The sequence below is a fragment of the Budorcas taxicolor genome, chromosome 11 (genome assembly GCF_023091745.1).
Source record: "Budorcas taxicolor isolate Tak-1 chromosome 11, Takin1.1, whole genome shotgun sequence".
Classification (NCBI taxonomy): domain Eukaryota; kingdom Metazoa; phylum Chordata; class Mammalia; order Artiodactyla; family Bovidae; genus Budorcas; species Budorcas taxicolor.
In genome coordinates, this window is record NC_068920.1 from 152,914,264 (window position 1) to 152,939,657 (window position 25,394).

General features: G+C 39.3%; 1 protein-coding gene across 1 annotated transcript; it reads left to right on the forward strand.

Annotated features, from left to right (window-relative positions):
- The first annotated feature begins 15,553 nt into the window (after positions 1-15,553).
- On the forward strand, positions 15,554-16,498 carry LOC128056654 (olfactory receptor 1G1-like). The gene has a single exon (XM_052649460.1). The coding sequence runs from the start codon at positions 15,554-15,556 to the stop codon at positions 16,496-16,498; it is 945 nt and encodes a 314-aa protein (XP_052505420.1).
- The last annotated feature ends 8,896 nt before the right edge of the window (positions 16,499-25,394 follow it).

Sequence of the window (25,394 nt, forward strand, 5' to 3'; positions counted from 1 at the left end):
GATGTTGGGAAAGATTGAAGGTGGGAGGAGAAAGGGATGACAGAGGATGAGATAGTTGGATGGAACCACCAACTCAATGGACATGCATTTGAGTAAGCTGCGGTATTTGGGGATGGACAGGGAAGCCTGACATGTTGCAGCCCATGGGGTCACTAAGAGTAGGACACAACTGAGTGACTGAAATGAGCTGAACTGAACACAAAGGAAATTCAAAATAGAAAGACAGGCTTCAGACTGGCAGAAAATATTCTCAAAATGTATTTCTGATAAAGACTTGAATCCAGAACATATACAAAAGACAAGCAATCCAATTATTTGAAAAAAAAATGTGAAAAATTTAAACAGATATCTCACCAAAGGAAGATATATAGCAAATTAGTGTATATAAAGACACTCAATGTCATTAGTCGTTAGATTAATGGAAATGAAAACCACAATGATATAGGACAACAAACCCACTACAATGGCCAAAATTCAGATAAATGGCAATTCCTAGTGGTAGTGAGGATGTTAGAACTCTCATACGTTACAGGCAGTATTGCATAATATAGAACCGTTTAGGAAATAGTTTGTCAGTTTCTCCTGTAGTTAAATATACCCTTGGCCCTGCAATTCCACTCTTAGGGATTTATGCAAAAGAAACATAAATTTCTCACACAAAGATCTGAATATACAGCTATGTGCTACTGTGCTGTGTTTAGTCAGGCAGTTGTGTCTGACTCTTTGCAGCTCCGTGGACTGTAGTCTGCCAGGCTCTTCTGTCCATGGGGATTCTCTAGGCAAGAATATTGGTGGGGGTTGCCATGCACTCCTCCAGGGGAACTTCACAACCCAGGGATTGAGTCTAGGTCTTCCACATTGCAGGCAGGTTTTTCACTGTCTAACCCACCAGAGAGCCCATGAACACTGGAGTGGGTAGCCTATCCCTTCTCCAGTAATCGAAGCGGGGTCTTCTGCATGCAGGCAGATTCTCTACCGGCTGAGCTACCAGGGAAGCCCACACAGCTATACACATACTCATATATTGGTACATATGACAAAGGTGATCCTGAAATGCCACGAAGAAAAGATGGATTTTCAACAAAGGGTGCTAGGGTAGTTGAATATTCATAGAGAACAAAAATGAATTATAATTCACACCATAGGAGAATCAAAGATGGCGGAGGAATAGGACGGGAAGACCACTTTCTCCCTCACAAATTCCTCAAAAGAACATTTCAACACTGAGCAAACTCCACAAAACAACTTCTGTAGGCTGGCAGAGGACATCAGGCAACCAGAAAAGCAGACCATTGTCTTCAAAAACAGGTAGGAAAAAATATAAAAGACGAAAAAGGAGACAAAGGAGGTGGGGAGGGAGCTCTGTCCCGGGAAGGGAAGCCCGTCCCGGAAAGGGAATTTTAAGAAGAGAGGTTTCCAAACACCAGGAAACACTCTCCCTGCCGAGTCTGTGGCGAGCCTTGGAAACACAGAGGGCAACATAACAGGAAGGGGAAAATAAATAAATAATTAAAACCAACAGATTACAAGCCCAACAGTAACTCCCCCAGCAGAAAAGCAGCACAGACGCCTGCATCCGCCACAAGCAAGTGGGGGCAGGGCAGGGAAGCGCGGGAGGCACGGGCTGCAGAGATTTGTAAGAATTGGGCAGGAATGCCCCATGAGCAACCAGAACAATCTAACTTGGGCTAGCAAACCAGACTGTGGGATAGCTACCGCACAAAAAGCTCGAACATAAGACACCGCCAGGACTGAGCACAGAACAAAGGACGGAATGGAAAAAGCCGGCTGCAGACCATCCCCCGCCGGGGACAGGCAGCCAGAGCAGTAAGGACTGGAAAGGGGCAATTGCAGACCCAGAGGGACCTTACTTACCTAACTGCAAGCAGGCTTCTTTGCTAAGACTTCTGGGGTTGCTGGACAGTCACCATCTGCCTCACAAGGGGCGCCAGCGGTCCACCCAGAAAACTGAGCAGCAGAGGCAGAAAAGGCGACAAGTCGCAGAGATCGCGCTCGCCAAACTCCTGAGCTACTCAGACCTGGGAAGGGCACAAAACGCAGTCCCAACCGAATCTGTGCCTCTGAGGGCTACCTGAGTGCTGAACCTGAGCGGCTTAGACCGGGGAAGTGCACGCAGCCTAGGGCTGGCCTCAGACGGTTCCCAGCTGAGCATCGTAGAGCCCAAGCGGTTTGTGCGCCGCGAGCAGGGACAGATCAAGAGGGCTGAGACACTGTGTGCACATGACAGTGCTATTTGTTTGCAGCATCCCACCTCCCCACAGCGCGACTGAACTAGTGAGGCTAAAAAACCAGCAAACAGAAGAAGTTAAACGGAGGGAACCGCCTTGGAAGTGACCCCACACTGCCCACAACATCAGAGAAGAGCCAGATATATTTTTACTATTTTTAAAATCATTCCTTTTTTTTTTCTAACTTTTTTTTAATTGTTAAGTCTTTTATTTCTCTTCTAATTTTTATTTCTATAACTTACTATTACTATTTTAAAAAAAAGACTCTTTTTTTTTTAAGGCAAACACCATATATAGTCTTTGGGTGGTTGTTGGTGTGTTTTCTTGTTTGTTTGGTTTTTTTTAAATAATTCTTGTTTTTGTTTTTGTTTTTCTCTCTTTTTTTCCTTTCTTCCTTTTTCCTTCTGCTTCTTTTCTTTAATATTGTATTTTTGAAAATCCAACCTCTACTCTAGATTTTTAATCTTTGCTCTTTGATTTTTGTTGTCAATTTTGTACATTTAAAAACCCAAACTTCACTACCCAATTTTACCTGAGAGCGAGATTACTGGCTTGACCACTCTCTCCTCCTTTGGACTCTCCTTTTTCTCCACCAGGTGGCCTCTGTCTCTTCCCTCCCCCATCTCTTCTCTATCCAACTCTGTGAATCTCTGTGTGTTCCAGACGGTGGAGAACACCTAAGGAACTGGTTACTGGCAGGATTTGTCTCTCTCCTTCTCATTCCTCTTTCTTATCCTCCTGGTCACCTCTGTCTACTTCCTCCATCTCCTCTTCCCCGTATAACTCCATAAATACCTCTGAGCGGTCCAGACTATAGAGCGCACATAAGGAAGCGACTACTGGCTAGCTTGCTCTCTCCTCTTTTCATCTCACCCCATCTCATTCCAGTCACCTCTAACTACCCCCTCCATCTTCTCTTCTCCTTGTAACTCAGTGAACCTCTCTGAGTGTCCCTCAATGTGGAGAAACTTTTCATCTTTAACCTAGATGTTTTATCATTAGTGCTGTATAGATGGAGAAGTCTAGAGGCTACTGTAAAAATAAAACTGAAAACCAGAAGCAGGAAGCTTAAGTCCAAAGCCTGAAAACATTAGAGAACTCTTGAATTCAGGGAACATTAAGCAATGGGAGCTCATCAAATGCCTCCATACCTACACTGAAACCAAGCTCCACCCAAGGGCCAACAAGTTCCAGAACAAGACATACCACTCAAATTCTCGAGCAACACAGGAACACTCCCCTGAGCTTCAATATACAGGCAGCTCAAAGTTATTCCAAAACCTTTGATGTCTCATAACCCATTACTGGTCACTCCACTGCACTCCAGAGAGAAGAAACCCAGCTCCACCCACCAGAACTCCAACACAAGCCTTCCTAACCAGGAAACCTTGACAAACCACTGATACAACCCCACCCACAGTGAGGAAGCTCCATAATAAAGAGAACTCCACAAATTATCAGAATATAAAAAGGCCACCCCAAACGCAGCAATATAACCAAGATGAAGAGACAGAGGAATACTCAGCAGGTAAAGGAACAGGAGAAATGCCCACCAAACCAAACAAAAGAGGAAGAGATAGGGAATCTACCTGAGAAAGAATTCCGAATATTGATAGTGAAAATGATCCAAAATCTTGAAATCAAAATGGAATCACAGATAAATAGCCTAGAGACAAGGATTGAGAAGATGCAAGAAAAGTTTAACAAGGACCTAGAAGAAATAAAAAAGAGTCAATATATAATGAATAATGCAATAAATGAGATCAGAAACACTCTGGAGGCAACAAATAGTAGAATAATGGAGGCAGAAGATAGGATTAGTGAAATAGAAGATAGAATGGTAGAAATAAATGAATCAGAAAGGAAAAAAGAAAAACGAATTAAAAGAAATGAGGACAACCTCAGAGACCTCCAGGACAATATGAAATGCTCCAACATTCGAATTATAGGAGTCCCAGAAGAAGAAGACAAAAAGAAAGACCATGAGAAAATCCTTGAGGAGATAATAGTTGAAAACTTCCCTAAAATGGGGAAGGAAATAATCACCCAGGTCCAAGAAACACAGAGAGTTCCAAATAGGATAAACCCAAGGCAAAACACCCCAAGACACATATTAATCAAATTAACAAAGATCAAACACAAAGAATAAATATTAAAAGCAGCAAGGGAAAAACAACAAATAACACACAAGGGGATTCCCATAAGGATAACAGCTGATCTTTCAATAGAAACTCTTCAGGCCAGGAGGGAATGGCAAGACATACTTAAAGTGATGAAAGAAAATTACCTACAGCCCAGATTACTGTACCCAGCAAGGATCTCATTCAAATACGAAGGAGAAATCAAAAGCTTTACAGACAAGCAAAAGCTGAGAGAATTCAGCACCACCAAACCAGCTCTCCAACAATTTCTAAAGGATATTCTCTAGACAGGAAACACAAAAAGGGTGTATAAACCCGAACCCAAAACAATAAAGTAAATGGTAACGGGATCATACTTATCAATAATTACCTTAAACGTAAATGGGTTGAACACCCCAACCAAAAGGCAAAGACTGGCTGAATGGATACAAAAACAAGACCCCTCTATATGCTGCTTACAAGAGACCCACCTCAAAACAAGGGACACATACAGACTGAAAGTGAAGGGCTGGAAAAAGATATACCACGCAAATAGAGACCAAAAGAAAGCAGGAGTGGCAATACTCATATCCGATAAAATAGACTTTAAAACAAAGGCTGTGAAAAGAGACAAAGAAGGCCACTACATAATGATCAAAGGATCAATCCAAGAAGAAGATATAACAATTATAAATATATATGCACCCAATATAGGAGCACCACAATATGTAAGACAAATGCTAACAAGTATGAAAGGGGAAATCAATAATAACACAATAATAGTGGGAGACTTTAATACCCCACTCACACCTATGGACAGATCAACTAAACAGAAAATTAACAAAGAAACGCAAACTTTAAATGATACATTAGATCAGTTAGACCTAATTGATATCTATAGGACATTTCACCCCAAAACAATGAATTTCACCTTTTTTTCAAGTGCTCATGGAACCTTCTCCAGGATAGATCACATCCTGGGCCATAAATCTAAACTTGATAAATTCAAAAAAATCGAAATCATTCCAAGCATCTTTTCTGACCATAATGCATTAAGATTAGATCTCAATTACAGGAGAAAAACTACTAAAAATTCCAACATATGGAGGCTGAACAACACACTTCTGAATAACCAACAAATCACAGAAGAAATCAAAAAAGAAATCAAAATATGCATAGAAACTAATGAAAATGAAAACACAACAACCCAAAACCTGTGGGACACTATAAACGCAATGCTAAGAGGAAAGTTCATAGCAATACAGGCATACCTCAAGAAACAAGAAAAAAGTCAAATAAATAACCTAACTCTACAACTAAAGCAACTAGAAAAGGAAGAATTGGAGAATCCCAGAGTTAGTAGAAGGAAAGAAATCTTAAAAATTAGGGCAGAAATAAATGCAAAAGAAACAAAAGAGACCATAGCAAAAACCAACAAAGCCAAAAGCTGGTTCTTTGAAAGGATAAATAAAATTGACAAACCATTAGCCAGACTCATCAAGAAGCAAAGAGAGAAAAATCAAATCCATAAAATTAGAAATGAAAATGGAGAGATCACAACAGACAACACGGAAATACAAAGGATCATAAGAAACTACTATCAGCAGTTATATGCCAATAAAATGGACAACGTGGAAGAAATGGACAAATTCTTAGAAAAGTACAACTTTCCAAAACTGAACCAGGAAGAAATAGAAAATCTTAACAGACCCATCACAAGCACGGAAATTGAAACTGTCATCAGAAATTTTCCAGCAAACAAAAGCCCAGGTCCAGACGGCTTCACAGCTGAATTCTACCAAAAATTTCGAGAAGAGCTAACACCTATCCTACTCAAACTATTCCAGAAAATTGCAGAGGAAGGTAAACTTCCAAACTCATTCTATGAGGCCACTATCACCCTAATACCAAAACCTCACAAAGATGCCACAAAAAAAGAAAACTACAGGCCAATATCACTGATGAACATAGATGCAAAAATCCTCAACAAAATTCTAGCAATCAGAATCCAACAACACATTAAAAAGATCATACACCATGACCAAGTGGGCTTTATCCCAGGGATGCAAGGATTCTTCAATATCTGCAAATCAATCAATGTAATTCACCACATTAACAAATTGAAAAATAAAAGCCATATGATTATCTCAATAGATGCAGAGAAGGCCTTTGACAAAATTCAACATCCATTTATGATAAAAACTCTCCAGAAAGCAGGAATAGAAGGAACATACCTCAACATAATAAAAGCTATATATGACAAACCCACAGCAAACATTATCCTCAATGCTGAAATATTGAAAGCATTTCCCCTAAAGTCAGGAACAAGGCAAGGGTGCCCACTTTCACCACTACTATTCAACATAGTTCTGGAAGTTTTGGCCACAGCAATCAGAGCAGAAAAAGAAATAAAAGGAATCCAAATTGGAAAAGAAGAAGTAAAACTTTCACTGTTTGCAGATGACATGATGCTCTACATAGAAAACCCTCAAGACTCCACCAGAAAATTACTAGAGCTAATCAATGAATATAGTAAAGTTGCAGGATATAAAATCAACACACAGAAATCCCTTGCATTCCTAATACTAATAATGAGAAAGTAGAAAAAGAAATTAAGGAAACAATTCCATTCACCATTGCAACGAAAAGAATAAAATACTTCGGAATATATCTACCTAAAGAAACTAAAGACCTATATATAGAAAACTATAAAACACTGATGAAAGAAATCAAAGAGGACACTAATAGATGGAGAAATATACCATGTTCATGCATCGGAACAATCAATATAGTGAAAATGAGCATACTACCCAAAGCAATTTACAAATTCAATGCAATCCCTATCAAGCTACCAGCCATATTTTTCACAGAACTAGAACAAATAATTTCAAAATTTTTATGGAAATACAAAAAACCTCCAATAGCCAAAGCAATCTTGAGAAAGAAGAATGGAACTGGAGGAATCAACTTGCCTGACTTCAGGCTCTACTACAAAGCCACAGTCATCAAGACAGTATGGTACTGGCACAAAGACAGAAATATAGATCAATGGAACAAAACAGAAAGCCCAGAGATAAATCCATACACATATGGACACCTTATCTTTGACAAAGGAGGCAAGAATATACAATGGAGTAAAGACAATCCTTTAACAAGTGGTGCTGGGAAAACTAGTCAACCACTTGTAAAAGAATGAAGCTAGATCACTTTCTAACACCATACACAAAAATAAACTCAAAATGGGTTAAAGATCTAAATGTAAGACCAGAAACTATAAAACTCCTAGAGGAGAATATAGGCAAAACACTCTCCGACATAAATCACAGCAGGATCCTCTATGATCCACCTTCCAGAATACTGGAAATAAAAGCAAAAATAAACAAATGGGATCTAATTAAAATTAAAAGCTTCTGCACAACAAAGGAAAATATAAGCAAAGTGAAAAGACAGCCTTCTGAATGGGAGAAAATAATAATAGCAAATGAAGCAACTGACAAACAACTAATCTCAAAAATATACAAGCAACTTATGCAGCTCAATTCCAGAAAAATAAACCACCCAATCAAAAAATGGGCCAAAGAACTAAATAGACATTTCTCCAAAGAAGACATACGGATGGCTAACAAACACATGAAAAGATGCTCAACATCACTCATTATTAGAGAAATGCAAATCAAAACCACAATGAGGTACCACTTCACACCAGTCAGAATGGCTGCGATCCAAAAATCTGCATGTAATAAATGCTGGAGAGGGTGTGGAGAAAAGGGAACCCTCCTACACTGTTGGTGGGAATGCAAACTAGTACAGCCACTTTGGAGAACAGTGTGGAGATTCCTTAAAAAATTGCAAATAGAACTCCCTTATGACCCAGCAATCCCACTGCTGGGCATACACACCGAGGAAACCAGAATTGAAAGAGACACATGTACCCCAATGTTCATCGCAGCACTGTTTATAATTGCCAGGACATGGAAACAACCTAGATGTCCATCAGCAGATGAATGGATAAGAAAGCTGTGGTACCTATACACAATGGAGTATTACTCAGCTGTTAAAAAGAATTCATTTGAATCAGTTCTGATGAGATGGATGAAACTGGAGCCGATTATACAGAGTGAAGTAAGCCAGAAAGAAAAACACCAATACAGTATACTAACACATATATATGGAATTTAGAAAGATGGCAATGACGACCCTGTATGCAAGACAGCAAAAAGACACAGATGTGTGTAACGGACTTTTGGACTCAGAGGGAGAGGGAGAGGGTGGGATGATTTGGGAGAATGGCATTGTAACAGGTATACTATCATGTAAGAATCGAATCGCCAGTCTATGTCCAACGCAGGATACAGCATGTTTGGAGCTGGTGCACGGTGATGACCCAGAGAGATGTTATGGGGAGGGAGGTGGGAGGGGGGTTCATGTTGGGAACGCATGTACACCCGTGGTGGATTCATGTCCATGTATGGCAAAACCAATACAGTATTGTAAAGTAAAATAAAGTAAAAATAAAAATTTAAAAATAAATAAATTAATTAAAAAAAAATAATAATAATTCACACCATAGACAAAAATTGCTTCCAGAAGATTATAGATCTAAAAGTGAAAGGTAAAAACTAAAAGCTTCTTAGAAATAATATACAAGGATATTTTTATATATTTGGCCATATTTTTAAAATCACAAAAACTACAAATCATAAAGGAACAAATCGACAAACTTGACTACCTTAAATTTATGATCTGTTGTTCATCAAAATATATCATTTAGATAGTTAAAAGGCAATGCACAGAGTAGGAAAAGATTCTATCTATCTATCTATCCACCTGTCTATATAGCTGGCTACCTACCTTTCTTCAACAAAAAATCAGATTCAGACTCTATAAAAAATTCTTAATATCAATGGACAAAAAGGGGGAGAAAATGCCATAGAAAAATAAGTAAAACATTTGAATGACTGCTTCACTTAAGATATCCAAATGAACAACATTCATAACAAAAGGTGTTCAAATTCAATTTTTAATGTCCAATAAATACAAATTAAAACCACCATGAGATACTATCACACACCCATCAGCATGACTAAAATTTAGAAGACTAGCAATCTGAGCCTTCCTGGGGTTGTGGAGCAACTAAAACCATCTTATGCCACAAGTGGGAGTACATACTCTGGACCCTGTGGACTACCATTGAAAGTGAAAGTGAAGTTGCTCAATCATGTCTGACTCTTTGCCATTTCCTTCTCTAGGAGATCTTCCCAACCCAGGGATTGAACCCAAGTCTCCCGCATTTTAGGCAGACGCTTTACCATCTCAGCCACCAGGGAAGTCCTGGACTACCATTGGGTGGTATCTTTTCACGTATTCCCGGTAACCTAGCATTTCCATACCTAGGTATGTGCCCCCAAAGAATTACGTATATATGCATATTAACAGATGATAGTTACAAGAATGTCACATCAGCCCTATTTATAATAGTCCCAAACTGGAAAAAAAATCCTAAATGTCCATTTACAGTGTGTGTGTGTGTGTGTGTGTGTGTGTGTGTTAGTTGCTCAGTTATGCCCAATTCTTTTCGACCCCATGGACTATAGCCCACCAGGCTCTTCTGTCCATGGAATTCTCCAGGCCAGAATACTGGAGTGGGTAGCCATTCTCTTCTCCAGGGATTGTTACCAACCCAGGGATCAAAACCAGGTCTCTTGCACTACAGAGAGACAGATTCTTTACCATCTGAGCACCAGGGAGCATTTCATCAATGTTACAATGGATTAAAAATTGTAGTATATTTGTATAATGGAATTCTAAACAGAATGAGAATAAACAAAATACACACTAAACAGTGACGAATCTCACAAACAAAATAAATTTGGTGAACAAAATAAATCAAACAATACTGATAAATTGGTCTACATTAAACTAAAGAATTTCTGTTCCTTAAAAGACACCCTAGTTGCACTTGATGAGGAGAATAACATACAGAAGGGTTGAAATATTTGTCAAGATACTTGGGCTAAGACTGTGTCAAGCCCAGATGAAGAACTAGATTATGCCCAGACTGTTCACCCAAGTTCTTCCTCTGAGCCACAGATATTAGAGAACAGGGCAACAGTAGCAAGCCCAGAACATTGCCTCCCCAGGTGATGGACAAAAGGAACGCTCTCTAAGAGCATGCATGTAGAACAGAAATCCCAACTGGAAAGAGCAGTGCTCCTCCTCTCTTTAGGGATTCAGAGACACTTAGTCTCTATTCCCACTAATGAGGTCACTAGAGTCTCCAAACCTGGAAAATATTCCCAGCAAGAGTCCCCTCAGGCCCTCTCAGTTTCATTTATTGTGATTCTAGAAATCTACTCCATAGTTGCCGACAACACTGGGTTTCATTTCCATTACACAAGGAGAAGAGGCTGAATCTCCTAATGGGGCTGTGATGTGAATTTGTCACTGTCCAAGGAGAAAGTGTTTGAGTGCAGAACCCCATGCTGAGTAACAGCTGAGGTTGGCTTGAGATCAGCCGGGTAAGTGTTGAATCAGATACCCTGTAGTTCAAGTCTGGGTTTTACTGCTCACCTGCCACCTCATCTGGGACAAATTGCTTTACCTCTTTACATCTCAGTTTCCTCATCTGAAAAATAGAGAGTTCATCTAATCAGAGTGAAAATACCATGGTGAGAAAAGTAAAGCACTTTTAGTTCAACGTCTGGCAGGATGAATCAATACTTGTTATTCTTGCTATTGCTGTTGTTGTGATCATTGAGATATTTTGTAATTTATCCCTGGCTCACAGATGAGAGAAGAAATCGATTGCCAGGTCCGTTTTACACTAGAGTCTGCCCTCTTGAGCACTAAGTCATTCTGCCTCCCGTTGAGGGTTGGGGTGGGGTGGGAAAGACTCAGAAGAGTGAAAATAAACTGGAACATCAGAAAGCAGCTGCTCTGGGAAAATGTGTTTTTATTATGTCAATGAGGTGAATTTTGGACCTCATCCAAGGTAGGATCGGGGAAGGCAATGGCACCCCACTCCAGTACTCTTGCCTGGAAAATCCCATGGACAGAGGAGCCTGGTAGGCTGCAGTCCATGAGGTCACTCAGGGTCAGACACGACTGAGCGACTTCACTTTCACTTTTCACTTTCATGCATTGGAGAAGGAAACGGCACCCCACTCCAGTACTCTTGCCTGGAGAATCCCAGGGACGGGGGAGCCTGGTGGGCTGCCGTCTATGGGGTTGCACAGAGTGGGACACGACTGAAGTGACTTAGCAGCGAGGTAGGATGCTGGTTGTCAGGTGACCTTCTGTGGAGGGGAGGGGCTGGGGGTTGAGTGAATAGCCAGTGGCCAATGATTTAAGTCAAAGATTCCAGTGTAATGATGTGCTCAGTCCCTAAGTCTTGTCTGACTCTTGGTGACCCCGTGGACTGCAGTACAACAGGCTTCCCTGTCCTTCACTCTCTCCTGGAGTTTGCTCAAACTCACATCCATTGGTCAGTGTCCTGTGTAAGGAATCCTATATAATGGGCTTCCCAGGTGGTGCATGGTAAATAATCTGCCTACCAATGCAGGAGATGCAAGAGACAGGTGTTTGATTCCTGGGTTGGGAAAATCCCCTGGAGTAGAAAATGGCAACCTGCTCCAATACTCTTGCCTAGAAAATTCCAGATGGATGAACATATTTCTTGAGAGTATAATTACTTTACGATGTTGTGTAATGTCAACTACAAATTGGCACTTGCCAAGAACATTGTCCAGTAATTCAACAACAACAAGGGCATTCGTCATCTGCAGTGGCACTAGTGGTAAAGAACCTGCCTGCTGATGCAGGAACCGCAGGAGAAGCGGGTTCGATCCCTGGGTCAGGAAGATCCCCTAGAGGAGGGTATGGCAACCCACTCCAGTATTATCGTCTGGAGAATCTCATGGACAGAGGAGCCTGGCAGGCTACAGTAAAAAGAGTTAAAAACAGTCAGACAAGACTGAGAGACTTACACACCCACGAACACACAGGGACTTATATTTTCAGAGCCCAAAACTAATGGTTCAAGTCTCTGTATCACTAACTCTGAGTTTTAAATGACAATTCTCCTGACTCAGTTTGACTCATCCAATTCCATGGTTCAACCACCTGTGGCCAAAGAGGTTATATTACATGCAGCTCATTGCCTGCTCACTACCCTCCAGTCACACTGCTTTTCCTCTACCGACCAGCCCTTTCCCTCCTCCAGACCACCACATGTGCTGGAAAGTTTTCATCCCCTCCTCTTCTTTCTTCTACTTCTGATTTTCTCAAAGAAGTTTTCCCTGAACTCCTTTCTAAATTAGGTCCTCTAATTATATGTTCTCAGTGTCACCCCTGTATCTCTCCTTTTCATACTCAGCAGAGTTTTGACTATGTATTTTCTTGTTCATTTGCTTGTTGTCACTCTCTCCAATCAGACTGTACATGCAGAGACTGTGCCTGCTTCAAATAACTTTAAATATCTCATGCCCAGAGGCATTTCTAGTGTAATGTAGACAATCAATAAATATTTGAATAGATGAAAAATTACAAACATGGCTCCCCAGACCCAATGTGGAGGTATTTTAAAGGTTGGATTTATTTCACATGATTACAAAGTTAACAAATATCTCTAGTGAGTGTTTAGTCACCTAGTCATGTCGGACTCTTTGTGACCCCATGGACTGCAGCATACCAGGCCTCCCTGTCCCTCACCATCTCCCAAAGTTTGTCCAAGTTCATGTCCATTGCATCGGTCATTCCATCCAGCCATCTCGTCCTCTGACACCGTCTCCTCCTTCTGCCCTCAATCTTTAACAGCATCAGGGACTTTAGTCCCTCTCTAGTACGCATGAGAAAATAAAGGCCTGCCTTAGGAGGTAGAATTGCATGATGGACAAATTTCCAGATTTGGTTGAAGAGAGATCTTAGTTTGAATACTGACTTATCCCCTCATAGCTGTGTGATCTTAATCTGGTCCCTGAGCTTCTCTGAGCTTTCCTGATCTGGAAGTGCAGGGTAAAGATGCATGGCATAAAGGTTGTATGGATTAAATGATAGACGTCATTGTCACATAGGAAACACATCAGAAATGATTTATATATCTATCCACAGTCCTGCAAATGGTCCCTGAAACCTTTGCCTTTTTAATTCTCCCTCTTCTGGAAATAATTAAGAGTTGTCTGTATCACTGGCACTCTGCTTTTCTTTCTTCCTTTCTTTTTTTTACTTTAAAAGATTTAATTAAAAAACAAAGTTTGAAAACAAGTCAATGATCACCTTAAAAAACTAGAAAGTACTAGAAGTAATACAACTAAAAAGCTTCAGAGAATACAATCAGTAAAGACAAATGCTGAGACTAAATAAATACAGAGTAAAAGAGTAAATATTGCTGGCTAAACTGTAACAGTAATAATTTTCTCAAGAAGGGCAAAGAAAACTAACAGGTAATTTCCATTAATGTTTCCAGGGCATTACAGGGATTTTTGCCATTTGAGAAATATTCTAAAGAAAGACCATTTCTTGGATATTTTAAGCTATATAATTTTTAAACAGATTCCATTGATAAAAGAAATCCCCTTAATCCTTTCCTGTTTGCTTTAGAGAATTTTACTACTTGTACCTCTAAGAATGCAGCTGTAGGAGTGAAAAGCCTTAATCTACTCCATATCTCTGTCTACCACTTCTGGTTTCTTGGGCAAGTCACTAAACTCCCTAAATCATCACCCAAATCCAGCTACTTCATCCTGTCTCTATACCTGGCTGGGTCCTATATGAATTTTCTCTGAAAAATAAACAACAACTTATCTATCTATTTATTTATTTATTGCTGCTTCTGATCTTAGCTGCATCATGTGGGATCTTTCATTGCAGCGTGTGGGGCTCAGTTGTCCTGAGGCATGTGCAGTCTAATTCACTGTCCGCTGCATTGCAAGGTGGATTCTTAACCGCTGGACCATCAGGGAAGTCCCTGAATTTTCTAACTGGTCTCCTTGTACTATATAGTCATTCTTACCCCTACAGTCCTTCTCCCCACAGTAGCAGAATGATCCTTGCACACCCTCAGTCAGATCCCATGATTGATCCCATCTGCAGAGAAGGCAATGGCACCCTACTCCAGTACTCTTGCTTGGAAAATCCCATGGATGGAGAAGCCTGGTAGGCTGCAGTCCATGGGGTCACGAAGAGTCAGACACAACTGAGCGGCTTCACTTTCACTTTTCACTTTTCTGCATTGGAGAAGGAAATGGCAACCCACTCCAGTGTTCTTGCCTGGAGAATCCCAGGGATGGTGGAGCCTGGTGGGGTGCCGTCTATGGGGTCACACAGAGTCGGACACGACTGAAGCAACTTAGCAGCAGCAGCAGCTTTTTAAAGAGCCACCCATGCCAGCAGGTCTCCAACGTTACCAGGAATCTTTACTCCATGGTGTACATGCTCTGTCTACCCCTATATGCCCCTCCCACCCCTCATCCCCTCTCCCAACCCTCTCCCTTCTCCTACCCCTCTCCACCTCCCCTACTCCTCTCCACCTACCATATTTGAGCCCCACTTGCCTTCCTTCTGCTCCTCCAAATATATGTGCTCCTGCCCTGTTTACACTTCCTACAAACACTCTTTCCCACAATTCTTTATTTGGTTGGCTCATTTTTAATCATTTTTAATTCATGGTGAGTTCTTTGCTGACCACAAAATTTAAAGCAACCAGCTAGTGATAGCTATATTTTGCCTTCATTTGAATTATTATTTGTTTTTTTATAAAAGTCTTTGTATATTACAGGACTTCTCTGACTAGCATGTTATCCATAGAAAGGCAGGAACCATTGTTTCTCTGGTAGTTAGTTATAGTCAGTACTCACTGAGTATGTGGAACGAATAAATGAATGAGTTCTGGACACCAAATCAGAGGCAGACTGGTAAGGAGGTTAAGATCGCAAACTCCAAAATCAGAATTGCCAGGTTTAAACTTTACCTTTGACTCTTTCAAAGAAACTCATTCATTTATCAATAAAATGGGTATAATAATAACAGTCTCACAGATCTGTTTAGGTTTAAATGAAATAATGCACAGCTATTAATGTCCTGATTCCATATTTATTTTATGCTTTTGTTTACATCTAGACAATATGAAGGCAAGAAAAGTTTTGGAAGCATCATCCTTCATTTTATTCCTTAGTTTACACCAGTGAGATGAAACCAGGAAACCACACATTCAGTGTCTCTGAATTCCTCCTCCTGGGCCTGTCTGAGCACCAGGAACAGCAGCCTCTTCTCTTTGGCATCTTCCTGAGCATGTACCTGATCACCGTGGTGGGGAACATCGCCATCAGCCTGGCCATTGTCTCTGACCCTCACCTCCACACCCCCATGTACTTCTTCCTGGCCCACTTCTCCCTCACTGACCTGGGTTTATCATCCACCACTGTCCCCAGGATGTTGGTGAACATCCAGGGTCACAGGCATACCATCCCCTATGCTGGATGCCTGTCTCAGATCTACTTCTTCCTGTGGTTCATTGGTCTAGATGTTTTCCTCCTGGCAGTGATGGCATATGACCGGCTGGTAGCCATCTGCCACCCTCTTCACTACACCTTGGTCATGAGTCCCAGATGCTGTATCCTGCTGGTAGTCATGTCCCTAATCCTTGCTCAGGCTTACTCTCTAACCCACACCCTTCTCCTGGCTCAGATATCCTTCTGCACTGACAACATCATCCCCCATTTCTTTTGTGAACTTCTCCCCCTGTTGAAGCTCTCTTGTTCTGATACTTATGCCAACAGGTGTGTGTTGACATACTGGGGAGGGGCATTAACCATCTTGGTCCCCTTGCTGATTGTCATTTCCTATGTCCGCATTGTGGCTGCCATAGTGCACATCCCATCAGCGAGTGGGAAGTGGAAAGCCTTCTCCACCTGCAGCTCCCACCTTTCAGCAATTTGCTTGTTCTACGTGTCTGCTATTGGGGTGTACTTCATTCCCTCCTCTGCGGATTCAGCCAGCAAGGACAGGATTGCAGCGGTGATGTATGCCGTGGTGACTCCCATGCTGAACCCATTCATCTACAGCCTGAGAAACAGAGACATGAAGAGTGCCTTGAAGAGACTCCTGAGCAGAAGGGCACTGCAATCTCCATGAGGTCAAACACATCACTGGGGGGAATTCAGGGGAAATCAGCTTAAAGAGGTATCTTGGTGCCTCCATTCAAATTCTGTATCTGCCACTTGCTAGCTTTCCAACCCAAGGCAAATTAAATAACCTTCAGTCAGTTCAGTCGCTCAGTTGTGTCTGACTCTTTGTGACCCCATGAATCGCAGCATGCCAGGCCTCCCTGTTCATCACTAATTCCTGGAGTTCACTCAAACTCACGTCCATCGAGTCAGTGATGCCATCCAGCCATCTCATCCTCTGTCATCCCCTTCTCCTCCTGCCCCCAATTCCTCCCAGCATCAGAGTCTTTTCCAATGAGTCAACTCTTCCCATGAGGTGGCCAAAGTACTGGAGTTTCAGGTTTAGCATCATTCCTTCCAAAGAACACCTGGGGCTGATCTCCTTGAGAATGGACTGGTTGGATCTCCTTGCAGTCCAAGGGACTCTCAAGAGTCTTCTCCAACACCACAGTTCAAAAGCATCAATTCTTGTATATTTTTGAGATTAGTTGTTTGTCAGTTGCTTAATTTGCTATTATTTTCTCCCATTCCGAAGGCTGTCTTTTCACCTTGCTTAGAGTTTCCTTTGTTGTGCAGAAGCTTTTAATTTTAATTGGGTCCCATTTGTTTATTTTTGCTTTTATTTCCAGTATTCTGGGAGGTGGGTCATAGAGGATCCTGCTGTGATTTATGTAAAGAGTTGGTGAGTGTTGTTGGAGAGTGTTTTGCCTATGTTCTCCTCTAGGAGTTTTATAGTTTCTGGTCTTATGTTTAGAAGATCTTTAATCCATTTTGAGTTTATTTTTGCGCATGGTGTTAGAAAGTGTTCTAGTTTCATTCTTTTACAAGTGGTTGACCAGTTTTCCCAGTCCAGGTTCAATGCATGATACTGGATGCTTGGGGCTGGTGCACAGGGATGACCCAGAGGGATGGTATGGGGAGGGAGGAGGGAGGGGGGTTCAGGATGGGGAACACGTGTATACCTGTGGGGGATTCATGTTGATGTATGGCAAAACCAATACAATGTTGTAAAGTGATTAAGCTCCAATTAAAATAAATAAATTTATATTTTTAAAAAAAACACACACAAAAGCATCAATTCTTCGGCACTCAGGTTTCTTCACTGTCCAGCTCTCGCATCCATACATGACCACTGGAAAAACCATGAGACACAATTTCCTTACTTGCAAAAGGAGGTAATAAAACACTGTCTATCATGCAGGGTTTCTGGAAAGGTTAGAAGAAAAAACTATGTGTGTCTATGCAAATTCACTTTTTATGGTAAACTCTTAGGAAAGTTCATTATTATGTGCATCATCATTTGAGATTTTTCTTTTTTCTTTTCTTTTTTTTTAATTTTTATTTTTACTTTATTTTACTTTACAATACTGTATTGGTTTTGCCATACATTGACATGAATCCACCATGGGTGTACATGAGTTCCCAAACATGAACCCCCCTCCCACCTCCCACCCCATATCATCTCTCTGGACCATCCCCGTGCACCAGCCCCAAGCATCCTGTATCCTGCATCAAACATAGACTGGCGATTCATTTCTTACATGCTAGTATACATGTTTCAATGCCATTCTCCCAAATCATCCCACCCTCTTCCTCTCCCTCAGAGTCCAAAAGTCTGCTCTACACATCTGTGTCTCTTTTGCTGTCTCGCATACAGGGTCATCATTACCGTCTTTCTAAATTCCATATATATGTGTTAGTATACTGTATTGGAGATTTTTCATTTCTATTTTATAATGGAGTACAGTTGATTTACAAAGTTGTATTAGTTTCAGGTATACAGCAAAGTGATTCAGTTATACGTACACATATATCTCTTCTTTTTCAAATTCTTTTCCCATTTAGGTTATTACAGAATATTGAGTAGAGTTTCCTGTATTATACAGTAGGTCCTTGTTAGTTATCTATTTTAAATGGGTGGATGTGTTCAGTTGCTCAGCCATGTCTGAATCTTTGTGATCCCATGGATTGTAGTCTGACAGGCTCCTCTGTCCTTGGCATTTTCCAGACAAGAATACTGGAGTGGGTTGCCATTTCCTTCTACAGGGATCTGCCCAACCCAGGGATAGAACCCGCATCTCCAGCATCTCATCTCCTACATTGGCAGGTGAATTCTTTGCATATATCAATCTCAAAGTACTCTGTGTTGTATAAATTTATTTACATCTTCATTATTTTCAGCAATAGACAACATGAGACTTTGAGGCAAATATTGTGCAGAAGAGAAAGCAAAGGTTCAAACAGGCTAAATTATATACCTGAAATAATTAATTATTACCACAGGAAGTAAGTGGCAGAGTCAGAATTTGAACCGAGATATCTGATTCTAAAATGCATACACTGGAGAAGGAAATGGCAACCCACTCCAGTATTCTTGCCTGGAGAATCCCATGGGTGGAGAAGCCTGGGAGGCTACGGTCCATGGGGTCGTGAAGAGTCAGACATGACTGAGCGACTTCACTTTTGCCTAGAGCCCACATCTGTGAATCTGGATTCTGGCTAAGTGAGATTCCATGTATGTATTGGTGTCAAGATGCAGAGGCCAAGGTTCTTGCTATCAATTTCAACCTGGAAGAAATACTAATAGCCACCACTTATTAAGTGCCTATTGTGCACCAGGCTCTGAACTTGGTGCTTCATATACATTATTCTAAATTCTCACAACCAGTAAGGTAGGTGTTTTAATTCCCATTTTATAGAGCCCCAAACTAAGTCTTTAAGTGGTGTGCCTAGAACCACATGGCTAATGAGTCTTAAAGATAAGGTTTGAGGCAGGTCCCTCTGTGCTTTTTCTGCTAAGCTACACAACCTCTAGTCATATCAAAATCTTCCAAAGTGCAAATACATTCTGATTTACTCCAGGCTACTGAAAGCTTTCACAAGAATATCTCAGTAGCAAATGAACTGATTTATCCTTGACAGTATCTCTCAGTGGTGAATTTAATAAAATATTCTTGTATGCTGTGGAAATTTTGCCAATATAGTATTTCGTCTAGTGACAGGTTTTTATGGGTACTTTTAAACAATCTATAAATTAGCATATGTTTTTCAGATTTATTATTTTAGGAAAACCTGAAGGTTTCTACAACATATTATTTCACTTGTTCACATGTAAAGGAATCAAGATTGTATTTGAATTCCTTCCTTCCTGGTGGGTTAATGTGAAAAGATAGGCTGGCTGATTCCTAGAACTCTGTCAGCTCTGAAATAATCTCCAGGTCCTGGCTGAAACATTCCATGCTGATTCCTGGGAAGGAAGCTTGCTGGCTTGGCCATCAGCGTCTGGGGCCAGTCTGTACTGTGAAGGGGCATCTGTTGTTCCTTGGTGAAATCTACAACTACTGTATATACCAGACAGTTGCATTGCTATCAAGTTTCATACCAAGTATTTGGAAGAATGGTACTGAATCTATAAAACCAGATCTCAGTTTTTATTAAATTCATGGAAAGGCTAATATATTCCAACATAATTATTACAACTAGCTAAAATGATCACATCTTAATTTATTTTAATGTAAATATTTTTATGTTACTGTACTGAGCCAAATTCTAAAGAAAAAATAAATTATTTCCTTGTGGAAATCCTGACATTTTTCTATTTTGTTTTGTTCTTAATTAGCTCATTAGCTAAAAACATTTCCCTCCCCAAGAGATTTGTTATACTGCTTACTATTTGAAGGTCTTATAACTTCTTTAAGGTATTTAACATGGACTTAACAATCCCCCCAAAAAAACCTTGTTAATAGAAAGCATTGTTACATAACTTAAAAAATATATATATTGCAAAATGATCACTGCACTGTTAAGCTAACATCATGACAATCCATAGTTAAAAGTTTTTTTCCTTGTGATAAGGACTTTTAAGATTGACTTTAGTAGCAACTTTCAAATTTGCCTTATGGTGTTATCAACTATAGTCGCCATGCTGTATATTACATCCCTGTGACTTATTTTATAACTGTAAGTTTGTACCTTTTAACCCTCTACACTCATTCCCCACCTCCCAACCCTGTCTGGCAACCACCAATCTTGTTCTCTGTGAGCTGGGTTTTGTTTTTTTGAGATTCCACGTAGCACTTAGATCATATGGTATTTGTCTTTCTTAGTCTGATGTCTTACTTATTTAGTATAATGCCCCCAAGGTCTATCCATGTTTCACAAATGGGAGGATTTCATTTTTTTTTAATGGCTGAATACTATTCTGTCATCTGTATTTACACCAGATTTTATCCACTCATCTGTCGATGGACACTTAGGTTGTTTCCGTTATCTTGACTGCGTAAGTAAGGCTGCATATACTTCTTGGAGTTAAGTGCTTTTGTTTTCTTTAGATAAATACCCAGAATTGGAACTGCTGGATCATATGGGAGTTCCATTTTAAGTTTTTTGAGGACCCTCCATACTGTTTTCCATAGTGGCTGCACCAGTTTACATTCTCACCAACAGTGCGCGAGGGTTCCCTTTCTCCTCCTTCTCTCCAACACTTGTAATTTCTTGTCTTTTTGACAACAGCCATCCTAAGAAATGTGAGGTGGTATCTCACTGTGGTTTTCATTTTCATGATTAATGATACTGAGCACCTTTTTCCTTTACCCATTGGCCAGCTGTATCTCTTCTTTGGATAAATGTCTGTTCAAATCCTCTGCTCATTTGTAAATTGTTTCTATGCTATTGAGTGTATGAGTTCTTCATATATTTTGGATATGAACCCCTTATTGTATGTATGATTTGTAAATATTTTCACCCTTTCAGTAAGTTGTCTTGTTGATAGTTTTCATTTTGCTCTGCAGAAGCTTTTTTGTTTGATGTAGTCCTACTAACTGACCATATACATGTGAGTTTATTTCTGGACTCTCTATTCTGTTTCGTTGATCCATGTGTCTGTTTTTATGCCAATTATTATTTTGATTACTATAGCTTTGTAATACGATTTGAAATCAGGGGGTAATGCTATCAGCTTTGTTCTTTCTCAAGATTGCTTTGGCTATTCAGGTCATTTGTATTTCCATACAAATTTCAGGACTGTTTTATTTTTGTGAACAAAATGCCATTGGAATATTGATAGGCTACATTAAACCTTAGATTGCTTTGGATAGTAAAAAAAATAAAAATAAAAAATAAAATGCATACACTTGGTTAAATGGACATGAAATACACATATTCTTCTCAATTACTAGCTTTCTCTTTTTTTTTCTTCCTTCACATTGTTCACATACACAGTTCTAATCAACAACTTCTCCCAATACGACAAATGATTTGAAAACAAGGTAAAGCAAATAAGAAGCTGGAGAATGAGAGTGTGAAACAGGCCCAGAGATTATCTTTCCTCAGGGGTGCACACCCTCTGCTTGAGCATAAGCCCTTACTTAGATATCCTGTAATGACTTGTGAATCAAGCCCCATGATCAGAGAGAAGGAAACTTGGGACCACATTGTTTGAGACTCTCACCAAGTTTCTTTCATGAAACCATCATCTTTCTTCAGCAATATGGCAACAGTCCACCTTAGATTTGCTTTAAAATGTAACTGTATCAGTTTCATTATTGCATCCCCCCCTAAGGATGCTGCTAAGGATATATCCTAACAATCTGCAGAGGATTTTTAAATAAAATGTATGAGGAAGTTTGGAACCTGTACTGCACCCTGTATTTCTTCCCCACATAACTCAGATTCTACTGAGATCTCACTGATAAACTCAGATTTTTTAAATAGTTTTTTAAATGAAAGTAAAACTTACATTAGTATCAGAAATACTTGGGTTTATAAGTTAGATTTACTGTTCACTGTCTCTGTTTTTTTTTTTTAGTTTTGTTTTTAAATTACTCTTTTGATTTTATTTTATGTATGAATGCTGATCTCTTTGAGGACAAGCACTCTGTCTTATTCATTTTTGTTTCTTTTTTTAAATTTTAAAAAATTTTTATTTTTACTTTATTTTACCTTACAATACTGTATTGGTTTTGCGATACATTGACATGAATCCACCACGGGTGTACACTGTCTTTGTGACTGTCAACAAATTCTCAACATCTCTGAGTCTGCTTCCAAATATAAACACATGAATAGTATTTGCTAGCAACTACAGTAACTATCATCTAAGGCTGCTGTGACAATTCTTATAAATGATAACACATAAAATGCTTATCACAGTGATATGTATAGTCCGCAAATTCTGTGTAAAAAACAAATAATACCGAAATTTCTCTTCTTTTCTCTCTCTTTTTCTCTCCTTCTCTCTTCCTTTCCACCTGCTGTCAGAGAGAAGCTTGACATTTGCCATTGTTAATGCACAAGTGATATGTCCACCCTAACTTTTTCGTAGTGAGTGAATCTCTGGGACCGGGAAATTGCTTCCAAGTTTAAAAAGATATTGGGGATGTGTCTCAATACTAAGGCTCTATCATGACCCTGGACCATCTTCTCCTTGAATGGTGGAAGCAATTATAATTCTGTTATCTCCATGCTTTCTACTGATGCCAATCAGGGTTGCAATAAAGTGGCAAATCCCTGACTTTTCTTGCTACCTGCAGTCTAGACAAATATTGATTTCACCACCCTTCCTTGCTTTTTAGTGTTTGAGGATCAATTGAATCATAAAGCAGACACTAACTAACGAATTAACGGCCAGGAGCCATCTTAAGTGGCAGTTCCCAGTCTGCATACATTATCAAGTTGACATCAAGAGAATGATTGAAGATCCTGGGATCAGGAACATTAGATTCTCATGTTGCCTCATATAGAGGGCAATAGATTCTCATCTTTTCTTGATATTATTCTGTATCTTTTCAGATTTTTCTCCTGCCTTGAAAACTTCTATTTTCTGTTTTATACCCTCACTTCAAGGCCCATTATTAATGTTTCCTTCTGGGTGAAATCCTCCTGGATTCACCCACCCAGAGGGAATTATTAATTTACACCTGTATGTACCCACACACTTTTGCGAAGTTTTCCATAAAATGATTGTAAACAGGTGTTTACATTTAGCTATTTTGGGTCCATGTGTTTAGTTGCCTGAGGATAGATAGTGTGTCTTAAATGCAGTAATTAAAGAGTGTGGAACTGGTGAATGAATCAACAAGTAGGCAAGTGAATAGAATAGAATACTCAGAAATAAAAATTTAGAATATATACAGATAGAACTTCAGAATCGGCAAGTGAACAGAAAAAAACAGAGTAGAATACTCAGAAATAAAAATTTAGAGTATATACAGATAGAACTTCCACGCTTGTACAAAGATGCTTTGTTTAATAAATGTCCTAGACTAAGTGAATTGCCATTTGTCATACAGGTACTAGGAAGAAACATGGTAAATTCCTCTTTAACATCAATATTGAGAATAACTTTCACTCATAATCAAGAGGTAATACAAATTGGATAAATTTGATCATATTAAAACTTAAAACTTTTCATGACAAAGAAATCCTGTAAACAAAGTAAAAGACAGTTGACAAACTGAAAAAAAAAAAAAGATATTTGCAATGTCTGTCACAAATAAAGACAAACAGCTCTTAAACTGAGAGAGAAAAACATACCAACTCTATTCACTTCCTGATAGGATGTAATAAGGAGACACTTGCATTTTTGTGATATGTCAAAGTGGTATCTGCTCAGTCCAATCATGAAGAAACATCTAATGACTCCAAATGAGGGATAAAATTCTACAAAATAACTGTCCAGTATTCTTCATATATATCAAGGACATAAAAGCAAAAGAACTATACAATATTAAAGGAAATTTGACAGTGAAGTATAATGTGTGACCCTGGATTGGCTTCTAGCTTAAAAAGGATATTACTGGGATAAGTAACAAAATTTGAAAAAAGTCTACTGATTATTTAATAGAAGCTTATCAATATTAATACCTTAATTTTGATAAGTACACTAGAGTAATTGGGAAAACTGGTTATCAGGTATATAAGAATATTGTTCAGTATTTTTGCTCTATTTTAAGAGTCTAAAATTATTTCATAATCAAGTGTAAAATAATTAAACACAAAAAATTTTAAAAATAATAAATAATAATGAAATATGTAGGAACCCATAAATTAACCACCATACTTCTAAAAAGAGATCACCAGTCAAAAAAATAAAAGAACCGCTATACACATCTGTGTCTTTTTTGCTGTAAGAATCGAATCGCCAGTCTATGTCCGATGCAGGATACAGCATGCTTGGGGCTGGTGCACGGGGATGACCCAGAGGGATGTTGTGGGGAGGGAGGTGGGAGGGGGGTTCATGTTTGGGAATGCATGTACACCCGTGGTGGATTCATGTCAATGTATGGCAAAATCAATAGAGTATTGTCAAGTAAAATAAAATAAAAATTAAAAATTAAAAAAAAACAAGGGAAATAAGATAATATTTTAAGTTGCAAGATGTAGAAAAGACAACATATCAACATTGACAAGCTTCAGATAAAGCAATGCTTAAAGGGAAATTTATCACTTTAAATACTTACATTGAAAGAGAATAAAAAACATCAACAAAAATAACAAAATGTTCTACCTTAGAAAGCTATAAAAGGCAGGATAAAAGATACCAGAAGTAGAAGGAAGACATACTAAAAATAAATAAAGGAGTACTGAAACACAGTATTGATAAGGGATAGAGAAAATAAAAAGAAACAAGCTGATTCTTTGAAGAATCAGCAGATTCATGTTGATGTATGGCAAAACCAATACAATATTGTAAAGTAATTAGCCTCCAATTAAAGTAAATAAATTTAAATTTTTAAAAAACTGATAAACAGCTACCAGATAGTGAGGGAAAATGAGAGAAAGCAAGTTGAATATATCATAGGAGGAAGAATTCTCACTGATCAGTGGTGGTAAATTTCATATGGATAAAATTGTCCAATTGGATG